At 38.0% G+C, this 12655-nt stretch overlaps 1 protein-coding gene across 3 annotated transcripts in view; it reads right to left on the reverse strand.

The window, feature by feature from the left end:
* The window catches only part of LOC101164479 (metabotropic glutamate receptor 4), a 232881-nt gene that overhangs the window by 143614 nt on the left and 76612 nt on the right, over window positions 1-12655 (reverse strand). For all 3 annotated transcript variants that reach the window (XM_020704800.3, XM_004070921.5, XM_078950365.1), the window contains one exon: window positions 1306-2284. In XM_020704800.3, the coding sequence (XP_020560459.1) occupies window positions 1306-1839 (534 nt within the window). In that variant the 5' untranslated portion in view covers window positions 1840-2284. The remainder of the gene's footprint in view (window positions 1-1305; window positions 2285-12655) is intronic.

Genomic DNA, 12655 nt, shown 5'->3' on the forward strand with positions numbered 1-12655 from the left:
GACTCAGCTGGGATGTTTAATGTCTGGATTTGAGCCCTTTCTGTTTTTCATTCATAAAAATATACCGGTATGCATTTTTTAAACTAGATTATCTTTATTGTCATTGATTACTTTGTTTTTAGAAGCTTTAATTTTCACAATTTATGTTTTTATGTTAGCTATTTGTAACTGTTCTTAGACATACCAAAGACTACCAAACTAGCTCCCTTAGGTCATGAGCTGTGTTTTCCTTGACTATGATTTTGTGCAAATTGCATTTGTGAGAAAAAAAATGTTTTTTCAACATTTCTAGAATTTTATAAAATTTTGCACATACATGTAATGGAAACACATCTACTACCTTAACCTGTCCTTGGCAGACAGACCAACTTCTGTCCATCATCATTAAGGAGAGGTTCCATGACAAGATAGAAGAACAACTTAAACAGGCATTCTAGTGTTTTTCCGGGGAAGCACACAAGGATGAGGCAGCATTCATTCCCCTTGACTTCCCGCACATCAGTTTGACTTGTCTACATTTCTTCTTTGCATTATTCACCTTCATGCTTACTGCTGAGTTGTGAGTAAGACTTGGAATGGCAGCAGACAGTTGAGACTTTTGTGAATCGATGTCACAGCAGGTGAAGCGGGTCTCCCGTCCTTTGGAGCCTTTTTAATATTTGAAGCATGCGGAGCAAAAGGCAGCATACATTTTCTAACTTCTTTCTAAAGACTTAATGGTTAATAAAAAGAAAGATAAAAAAATGATTTTTTTTTCAGCTGGGTTAATATTTCATTATGCCAGGTTATTACTGTGTCAGCTATAATTGTTTCAAAATAAAAGTCTTCACAATTAAGCTCACTATAATCCGTATAGATCCAACTTACCCTGTCATTTCGGCTTTCTCCCGGTTTGAAAGACTGTTTTGACATGCCCCTGATACTCATTACTCAAATGGTCATTATGGTTCGCCTGTGCCACGCTGGCGGTAGAGCTGTCACGAACTGTTTATGTTTGTAACTGTCTACTCATTACTGTCCAGCAGCTCATTTTATACACTATATCTAGTAAAAGTCCAGGAAGCTGTTCATATTTCCACGCTTGGTCTCCTTAAATTAATTAGAGGATGGCGAAACTGAGAACTCTTGGCAATTTAATGTCATTAGTAGTGAGAAGTGTAGTGTAAAGAGAATCTGAGAGAATTCTTGGGTTAAAAGAAAGAAATGGAGTATATTAGAGTTCTCCATCACTCTCTTGGTGGAAAATGTGAGCTTTTTTTGAACAAACCTTTGCAAACGTTCTGTGTACACAGAGAAAAAACTGACCTTGAAGAGGCGCAAAATGTTGGCGACCATGATTGACACGGAGCTGGCCGAGGCACCAATCACTCCCACCACTCTCTCCGGCTTAGTAATGATGGGCGGCCCTCCGCTGAGACACTTGACATCAGTCGAGTCTTTCTCAATCAATGCCTGTACAAATGTGAGCGACTGCTCTAGGGCGTGGGTGTCTCTGGAGCATGTGTCCAGGATGCGGGCCCCCAAGGTGATATTAGGCAGCAGCTCATTGTCATTATTGATACGATCCAGGGCAAAAAGCATGGCCTCCAGCCGGTGGATCCCTTTCTCCTTCTTCAACTCTCCGCAGGCTTTTCCATCGTTTCCTCTGGCATGCACAGGAAACAGTCCACCCAGAGATATGTCCCCATCGATGCGTATTGAGTTGAGGTATGTGTGGCCGGGCATTTTTGGCCTGACAGCCAATGCGTCTGACAAATAACAAGCCAGCAACAAGACCCAGCAGCAAACGTCTCTGTGGCAGCCATTCCACAATCTCTCAAAGCCTCCTTGCCGAGTCATAATGAAAGACTAAGTCCGCATCCACACAAAATGCAGGTCCTTTGAAAGTAAAAGAGGTTTGCTCACATGTACCCAAACACACATACAAATATCCAAGAGCAGTGCTGCAATACTTTTCAGAGCCAAGTGGACTTTAAAAATCTCCTTCCATGGTTTCTTGTTCTAATACAAACTCAGAATTACTATTTAAGTGTTTATCTATGTCCTTCTATATCCTTTTCTTCTTTTTTTGATGTCTCTCTGCGTTTTCCTACACCTGAAGGTGGCAGATGTGCAGAGAAATGAAATAGTTCTGAGTGTGCTCACTGGCGTTCAACGTTTTTTTTATCAGACAAGATAAAAAGGTAGACGGCTTCGTCTGTTCTCCGGTGTTCCAGAAGTATATAGGTCTTCTCTCAGTCCGTCAAGCAAGCAGGAAAGTTGTGTTGGAGTCCACGCAGAGTTTCTGCCAACAGACACAAAAGAAAAGGTGTGAGAAATACGGAAGCATGCAGCAGGCCTTTTTAGCATCAAATCGATATCCTTGAAATCAGGCTGTTATAAGCCTTAGCTTGAGGCTTTTAAAGGGGCAGTGATCTTTTTGTTTTTTTATGCAGAGGAACAGTCTGTTTTAGCACTTTAGCAGGTATTTTGCTGATGATTGTAAGACAAAATCAAGGAATAAACAGAAATTGAAACAAATATTGTATTTGTTTTTATTATAATTGAAATTTTATCTTGACAGAGTAAAGAAGCAGATAAAAGGACAAAAGTCAAATGACGGAAAGGAACAAGATGTATGATGAAGTCTGTTACTAACAAATATTCATGAGATTTGAACAGTGGTTCTTAATAAAAATGCAGGCATGATTAGTTTACATGATTAAAAAAAGGACGCTTCATCTCTTTTTACGTTGCATCTTGTAAAACCTAAAATGATCACTAGATGAATCATAACAGAAAGAAAGCAGAGCAGATGTACTCTAAAAAAAACAGCTCTTTCATTATGCCAAAGCCAAGAGAAGGACTTTTTCTAGATTACATCACTCCTCCACATTAGCATATTGTAATACTAGTTAACGAGCTGAAAAAAAGTTCTTCACTAGTTGACTTGTGACTATTATAAGGATGCACTAGTAAACTAGTAAGAAAATAATGTGCTCACGAGTGGGCCTTTTGCAACGCACTTGTTAACTAGCGCAAATTTTCTCTCTCGCTAGTTCACTAGTAAGACTTACATACATCTCACTCGTCAACTAGTTAACATTTTGCATGTTTATTGTAAACTAGAACAAGATTTTGATCACACTAGTTTACTAGTTAGCTTTGCAGGGGCCTTACTAGAGAACTTGAAGAAAATTGGCAAATAAGTAGTTAACTAGAGGTCTTTTTTAGATTGTCACCAATTAACTAATAAGCACAAATAGTGCCCACTATTAAACTAGTACACATTTTTAAACACTATTAGTTAACTAATTCAAAATTATGGCTGTCACCTGTTAACTAGTTGTACTTTTTGTATTACTAGTTAGCCTGATATCAAGGATATCGATTTGATGTTAAAAAGCCATTGAAGCAACAAGTAATTACCAACAAGAGATGGAATAAATTAACTACCATTTTTAAATTTCTGTAAACATCTGTTTGTGAAAGCAAACAAAATGCGCACCTCATGATAGGACCACACAGTAAAGCCCAATGTTTTATTTCTAGCAGATGCATTACTTGCACCCAGCACTGTGAACAGGCTGCTCTGTATTACTTGCTGTGCTTCAGCTGCTTGCAGTGCACCACAATGAATTATTTCTGTGCCTAGAGCATACGTGATTTGCTGTTGCTGTTCCATTAGTTTCATACCTGCACAGTTTTCACTTCATGTTATCTCCATTCTTTGAGAAATAGTGGAATACGAGGCTGAGTTAGGGGGATGTGTTTCTTACAATGAAAAATATTCCTTAACTTGAGAAGAGACTTCCTTACTGTGCACAAAAAGAGCATACATAAACAAAAACCATCATCAGGTTTTCGACAGGCTTAAAATCTGCTAAGTTTTACCTTAGAGGACATGCCACACATTTCATGCTTATGTTGAACCATCATTTTTGGAATGTGAACCTAGTTCAAATGCAGCATGTGTAACTAAGAAATCACTACACCCCTCTCTGCCTACATGAGAATTTAGAGAGCAACCCACATCATTGCCTTCCCGACCAAATCAATTTGCCTTATTCAAGTTTTAAACATTTCTATAAAAGGGGGTGTAACTTTTCTTTCCAACAATTAGTATTTCTAAAAAATATGCCAACTGGTCAATACCTAAAGCCCCAAATTAGGTTATCTTAAGGAGCCACTCTTAAAACAAGACTGTTAAATTAAGTCAAATTACTTAGGACAGTTTGAATTCCATTCATTTGAGACATTCTTTATCATTATATTAAAACTCATTGCAGATTGTTCAAAAAAGGCAACATTGTTTTGATTGTTGTTCACCTTTCAGCATATCCATTCAGAGTTTGCCACAGCCAATCAGCAGAGGTGTTTAATGCCAGATGCCCTTCCTGACACAACCCTGTATTTTATCCGGGCTGGGGACCAGCACAGAGAGACCCAGACTTGGGCCACTTTGTGGCTACATAGTTAGGCAGTAGCGCACTGGGTCTTGCCCGAGGACCCACACTGCATGAAGCTCATTAGGCCCTCTGGGACATTAACCCTGGTTTTCCATGTCTCAGTCCTAAACGCATTTAACTGAGCCTTCCAGCTGCTATGAAACATTGTTTTGATTGTATTACCATAATAATCCAAACCAGGATTGCCAATTTGATTTCCTTTAGATTTACCACCACCTGTTTTGCAGCTTTTCCTGCACTTTGAGTTCAGGTGTACTCAGTTAATCAGAATGTGGAAACACCTGAGTCAGCTAATCAGCAGCAAGCAGGGCAGGGAGAGCTAGAAAACACACAGTGTGGGTGGTAGATGTCAAGGACCGGGGTTTGGCGGCCGTAGCCTTTACCAATGACTAACAAATGACATTGAAAGGTTTTCATTGTGGTCCGCCTTACTAATCAAGCAAAGGTCGACTGTGAAGCGAAAACTCTCCAAATAACAGGAAGAGCCTCTGGCTGAACAAAATTCAGTAAGGGTTACTTTCTGCTGTGAATAATGTAAAAGTTGGCAGGTAAAAGCAACCGTGTTGGGCGAACCACCAGCCAATTTGAACTAAAAAAAAGAGCATTGTTAATTTGCCTGACAATTTGCTATTTTCTAATGAAAATGAAGATCTCTCCATAAAAAGTAGAAAGACTGATAAAATATGACAGGTCTGCAAAAGCTGCCATGAGAAAAAGCTCTTCTCTCTAGAACGAACATGGCAAAGTTTAGATCAATGCAACATTTATTAAATGCAGCATTTATAAAAAAAAAAAAAAAATTGTTGGTCAGACACGAACAAAGCAAAGGTGTTTTACCATAATTCACTGTGGTATGATTGTAAAAAACTAAGAATGTTGCCTGGATACCATATACCACCTGTGAAAGAACTTTTTGAGGTATAAAAAATAGTCAATCTAGTTGTAAAAATAGTCCATTTTTACAAGAATTAAAATATACCCAGTAATTATTGTGTTGTTCAATTTATATTTGTAACAATTGCTCATGACCTATTTCACTACAATTGATTTAAATTTGATTTGTTTAGCTTACAGCAAGGTTTGTTCTCTTAGGAGAGGTTTGCTGTTGTGTTTTTAGAAGTACTAACATCACATTTTGACAGATTTATTAAAATATTAAGAGGTGTGTTTTTGGCTGGAATGGACGAAAAAGTCACTTCTTGTTCCCTAATATTTGTTAATAGAAAACGACAGTAGATCCAATAAATTGATTAAGTTTTGCATTTTTAGTATTTTTTAATCTAAGATAAATAGGACAGTTTTTGTTAATGGCTTTACAAAAACAAACCTATACAAGTGGATGCTGTTTATTTTTGTTGTTGTCCAAGGAAAATAAACTGCATCCACTGCTTGTATGTTTTCCAAGGAAAGTTCACAAACAGTGGATTCAGTTTTTTGTTTTTTTTAATCTATGGACAACAGCAAGGTTTTGTTTTGAACTGCTTGAACTGTTTGAAACTGGATTTTCCCACAAAGTTGTTTTTGTTTTTTTTAATCTGGAAGATTTCAAACTGACCAGAAGTCTGCTGAAAAAACATGTGCATGTTCCTCATCTGGTTAACATATCTAAACAGTCCGCCAATAAAAAGACTGCTTGCGTGATGTACCATATTTTCCAAAGTGCTTTTTTGCATTGTTTTCCCAGGGACATGACTTATACTTAGGTGCAACTTATACTGTATATTTCTATATAAAAAGTCACATATAAGCTCTTCCTGACCACCACTATGGTATCGTATCTTCTACTCCTATGCCACTGAAAGCTCGAAATTTCAATAATACCAGTATTTTAAAAGACAAATGTAACCCTTGTGCTATCTTAGAAGACCCCACCCTTGCATTGACGTGTTCTCCCTACCATGGCAAAGGTGGATAAAGCTGTAAAGATTTCATGTAATCCATGGACACCAGTGAAAATCACAAATCATTGAAGAAAAAAGGTTCAAAGCACTGTCTAGTGGGTCTAGATGACCCAACTCCCAACGTTAAAGTGCCTAGGATAGCAAAAGGGTTATAAAAAAGAAAATTGAATTCTGCAAATACTCAAATTTGTTACCAAAACTCGAGTCAAGAATGGCAAAAATATTTGGAACTGATGCTGATGACAGCTGTGCAAAAGAAGAGGCACCACTCTATCTAACTCATGGGTTGGTTGAAGAAGAAGAGGAAGAATGGCGCTAACACACAAGATAGTTATTTAATTCATTGTCGTTTCTATAAAGTGGGTCCCACTTTTATCGACGGGGTTATGGTAATAAAATATCCTACGATAGGTGAAATCTTGCAAAGTAGGATTTTAAAAGTTTTAAGGCTGTGAAACTCCTCACTACACACATTTATTACATTTTCTCTGACAGACATGAACATTTTCACACTTATCTCTTATTTAAACCCTCAAACTTTGCAGGAAGATATGTCCAGTATTATAGAATAAAAACAGAGGTCTGCTCACGATCGAAGATTTATGTAAATGTGGCAAACTGAACGTGCTTTTCAAGATGAAACGTCTGTTCATGGACCTGAATTTTGTTTAAAAAATTCTCCCAAATACCCCATGGAGGCGCAGTGGGGTATTTGGTAAGCAGGCCCTGGTTTGAATTCCGGCTGAGACCTTTCTGTGTGGAGTTTGCATGTTTTCTTCATGTATGCCTAGGCTTTTTTCCAACAGTCCAAAAACATGCTTCTCAGGTTAATTGGCGACTCTAAAGTGTCCATAGGCGTGCTTATGACAGTGTGTGGGAATGACTGTGTGGCCATGCGACAGACTGGAGACCTGTTTAGGGTGTACCTCGCCCCCGCCCAACAGTAGCTGGGGAAGGCGGGGGCGCTAAGAGGGACATAGCAGGTCCTTGTGCCATCTTGTGGGGTCGAAATGACCCCACCCTTACATTGATGTGTTATCCCTAGCATGACAAAGGTGGATAAAGGTGAAGAGGATTTCATGTAATCCAGTGAAGATCGCAATTCATTAAAGAAAAACGGTTCAGCGCACTAACTTGTGGGGTCCAGATGACCCCACTCCCAATGTTAAAGTGCCTTAGATAGCACAGGGGTTAAGAAAATGGATGGATGGGGAGGTGTTCTGCTTAGTTTTGCACTTTTTGTCTACTGTAGGTTCACTGTGGTCAAAATATATATATAAAAAAAAACCACACATTTCTAAATGAAGAAAAGCTGCTAGTATGTCTCCACTACATACTGTGACCTCAGAAACAGCCAAATGAATTGTTTGGCTGTTTTTGTTTTAAGACTCTACAACTTAATAAAACTAATAATGAATGAATTGGTCCTATGCTATCTATTAAGTATGAATATGCATCACTATAGACAATGTGTGGGTGTATGCGTGGACACACATCAGGTTTCTAAAAAAGACAGAGCAGTGAAGCTGCACAGTGGGGGAGCCCTACATCTGTCCCTCTTTTTTCAACAGACTATCACTCTCATACACACTCACACACACCCCTGCCAGGCTATCATGCTGCGTTTTATGCTAACATACAGCCCCCCTGCTGTCTCTGTCCAGAGAACAAAAGGACACAAGGGACGAAATTTAGCCCAGTATTAGGTAGCTGTCAAAACTATCACTTTAGACTTGTACAGTTTTTCACTATTTTAACAGAAATCACCTTTTCCAGAGTCTCATAGCAAACTTTCCAGCACATTTGTAAAGCTATTTCATCAAAGATGAGTCACATCACTTACAAATGACAAAGAATAGTTTTCAAACAAATGACAAATGCTGGCTGTGCGTGTCTATTCAATCGTTGGTTGAAAAATTATTCTTTTTTAAAAGCTCTTAAACACATCGTCATGAAACTCTTCTTTCATCCTTTAGCTAACCAAAAGGAGATATTTATATCACTCTTCTCAATTCGTCCTTCTAAAATGCGGAATGCATAATTGATGAAAAGCTGGCAGTCACTGCATAGCATCTGATTCCTGAGGATAGCCTTTTACAGTAGGGCGGAGGAAAGGTTAGTCATGTCATTTAGAATTTGAGAAACCTGGTAGGAATAAAAAACAATACAAAAAGTTTAAAAATACCAACACGTGTAGAGTGCAAGGTCTTATTTTTTATTTTCACAAAGAATCAAATGGCCACAAAGTACTAATTATTGTGTTTACTCAAGCTTGATATACATGTTTAAATAGATAGCATTGCAGGGGATTGTTGTTTTCTTGTATTAGAGTACCGGTAAGTGTTGAAAATTTTGATAAGCAGATAAACCAAGAATAATGGCATCTTGAAATCACTGATAAAGGATTCATCTGATTTCCCCATTTTTACAGCTGGGAAAGAACATTTATCAGCAGGGGCGGAGCTAGAACATTTTATTTAGGGGCAGACTCTGGAAGGGTGGCAAAACACCAGCATGGAAGGTCATTACAAATGAAAAAGAAAAAATATGTATATCTAACAGTTTTTTTTTATATTATTATCAATAGTTTATTCTAAAAATATTGGTTTTGTTATTTTTGCAATGCTTAAAGAAGCTTGTTTTGATGATTTCTTAATCTTTGTCAATACTGACCTAAATAAACTGGGGGGCAAGCGTTAGGCAGAACTTTTGGCTGGAGAAGGTGCCCCCCCTTGCTTTCCTATAGCTCCGCCCCTGAATATCAGCCTTTTACTTCTGAAGCTGTGGTGGGCCACAAAGACCTTTTTAAATTTACCAAAAGTTCTCTTTTTGTATGCATTTTTAAATAATCATTTCCAATGAGATTATTGTAAAAGTTTAAAAATTTGAAAAAATAGCTCAGAAGAGACATCAGATTAAAATCTGATGCTTAAACACCAATCAACAGTCAGTATAAAGTGATAACACCAGAATTACAAAGACTACTGAGCAAAACAAACAGATATCTGTCCAGAGGGTTTGCCAATGCGTTGCTGACAGAATCGGGTTTATAGAATGAGCTTTGACGTTTAAAAATGAAGTGCTCACAGCCTCTGCAGATCTTTTTGGAAGGGGTGGACAGCAGTGCCGCTTCGCTGTCATTGCTCCGCGACACACTGCATGCACAGTGGCAGCTTCACCAGATGTTCAGTCACAAGGCCCAGATGGGCAGAGCTGATAAACATCAGCTGTCTGCAGAGAGTGGGAGTTAAGGGGAAGCTGAAGAATTCACACGGCAGCCATCTCCTCTCTCTGTGACGAGGAGGGGCTTCTGCTGTCTTTGGACATGACTTGTCCCACAGAAATCCACCACCGCACTGAAGGGAGAGACGGCAGCAGTTTACCTTCAGTTAGGGGTTTATTGAAATGAAATTACGAGTGGGCTTCTAAAACGGATGTACTGGAGCACAAAGCTGTTGAGGAAGTCTCATCTTAAACGTACTTTCTATTTTTTCCAGATAACAACATTTATGTATCACCAAAAACAAGAATAGGGGTCCCAGGTTTATCCTAGATTCTCACGACCCTCCTAAAGAAGCAATGGCCTCCTCCACATTGAGGCTTTTTGGTTCATTCACAGAGCAGTGGGTACAATGTTAAACCTTTAATGTTCAATCTAAGAGGTTCCTGGTCTATGCAGAAGCAGTAAGCAGATGAGAGGGAAGGAACAGAGATGTGGGAGTGTCTTATTTCACTGAACATAACTTTGTGCTAATCCCTCCTGAAAACACAGGAACATCTGCAAGAGCATCACAGCACAGCTCTCCTGGCACCTTTGGTTTCTTTCTTTAACAGAAAAAAGGAGGACCTATACTATGATGGGTCAGCAGTGTTACTTAAAGAAAGACAAAGCAAACTTAGGTCATCTGTTGCTGCTGTTTGAACAAAAATATTCTGGTAAAATGCAAAAAATCTAAGTTTCTGGTGCAACACAAAACCCATACCTGCAAAAATTACAGTAATGTAATTGTAAGACCCAGAAAGAGTGAATAAAAATGCCTTCAAAAAACTTTTTTTTATTTTTTATTTTTTGTCTGATAAATTATTTTGTTCTAAATTAACTTGTTGCCACATAAAAAATGGACAGGGTGGCATATTTTGAATTTCTTATTACAAAGCAAAAAACTGGATTTGTTTACTATTTTTTCTTATCTTATATTCTCTTAAGCCTTTCCGGCATAAAACACATTTCCAGTTATTTGGTAATATAACTTTTAAAAACAGCAACTACAATATCTTTTGCAATGATTCAAACAGTTTGATCAGAAAGGTAAAAAACTCCCTACATGTTAATAAAGGTACAAGTCATTTTTTTTCTGCCTTATAAAAAATAAAATGGTCGTGTTCTTGGCTTTGAGTCAGCTACATGCACTCTAGAGCGGCAAGAAAACTCCTACAAAGCCAATATTGTGAGAGCACAGCCAATTAGGAAGTGCCTCAACGAGGACTTACTCTGCTTTAATATAAATGCAGACAGGGTTTAACGAGTTAAGCTCCAATATGTGTCTAAAAATACATTGCAATTATCACCTCTTCCAAAAAAGGTTTGCCCTATTACTGCAGTTTTTCATTTGTGTAAACAGTTCAGTGTCTGTTTTTAGCTGAAAACCAATTTAAATTACTTCAAAAAGCAACATTAATGTTCCAAAATACTTTGCACTGCCTAAGCTGAGCTCTAAACTGAAAGAAGAAGCTTTGTCAATGTACAAGAAAATCCACTCATGCATAAACACAATGCAAAAGAAAACTTTTTTTAAATTTTGTGTCACAATTTGTATTCAGTCTAGGGGGAAATACGGCTAAATGCGTCACTGGGTGCTGCACCTTACTGTGACTACAAAGCCTCACAGTGACAGCTAATGAGTCCATCAACCTGGAGAGGGCCTTTGTTTGACAGGGATCTCTTAATCTAGGGGGGAGCTGTGGTCGTCACGCCCCAGCAGAGGGGACACTTTGGTCCCGCAAGTACTGGTAGACGCAGTCATAGCAGCCAATGGGGATAAAGTTCTCAGTAAAGGGTTGACGTCTCTTGAGTGAGTGAGAGACTGTATATTTAATTTCCCCTTTTTCCACCATATTGAACAAGTGTTGCTGTTTTGATTGAACAAACTTGTGGTTTCTAACTGCAACTTTTGGAGGAACTCCACATTCCATAATACAATGGCTGCAAATGATTTCATTATAACTTATTCTATTCAATTAAAACCCCAAAAGATCTTAAATGCAGCTGTATTGTATCACACAACCAACCACTGCTCATTTGAATATAGTGAAAAAAAATGTGTTTTTCCATTTTACAACATAAAAAATGATTAGATTCCCTGTTAAAAATGAATGAGTCACTCGAACACCATTGAGGTGCAATACGTGGGATCCAGAGTGCTTCAAAAATGGTTGAAAGTTAATTTTTTACTACTCATTTTGCATTAATTTATTCAAATGAATTCTTTGTCTTAATTCTTTTGCACTGCTAAAACTCCATAAAGTCATTTTAGCTAGTTTTTTTTTGTTTTTTTAAATTCACTGAACTGAACAAAATGTCACAATGTCAGGGAATTACTGTCAAGGGGCTCCATGCATTAAAAATGCTTATCTATACTTAGAAATTAGACTTGTATTTAATGCATATGCTTCATATGCAAGGCTGCATATAACAATGTCAGTCCATTATTGCAAAAATTAAAGTGTTATTTTGAAAAATCTATGATAACTCTCACCGCTGCTCAATTCCAGCCATATTTTTTCTCTGATATTTGATATCTAGCTATAATAACCATGACCACCTTTCAAAACACACCCTTTAAATAGCTCTAAATGAAGTTCAAACTGACCCAGTGGCTTCTTTTGATTGATCGCTAACGTTTCAGCACAAATGTGATCACTTTTGCAGAGAGAAATGTGAGGCTGTATTATTTTTGTCCATGTCAATCTCTGAGGAAACACAAAAGAAGCGGGAGCCTAATTATTATTGACGTCAAGCTGATGCCTGCGACTATTGTTTCTAGACAGTAAAGGCACTGGCATAAAAGCCTCTCCTCACTGCCAAGAAGTGACATATCCTCTAAAAACAGTGACTCACTGCTTATGGTATTTGAGAGGTAAACAGTCTCTTTACACCTTAGTATCTGTTGGGATGAAAGCTGCAGTGAAGAGCCTGTGAAAAAAACTCCTTGCATAATTACTTTTTTGTTTGGAAACATTACAAATTAGAGGAAAGAGCAATGGAACATGTCAGGTTGCAATGCAAACCGGAACAGAAAACATTTG

Source organism: Oryzias latipes, chromosome 7 (genome assembly GCF_053564925.1).
Source record: "Oryzias latipes strain Hd-rR chromosome 7, Olatipes_Hd-rR_3.1".
NCBI classification, from domain to species: Eukaryota; Metazoa; Chordata; class Actinopteri; order Beloniformes; family Adrianichthyidae; genus Oryzias; species Oryzias latipes.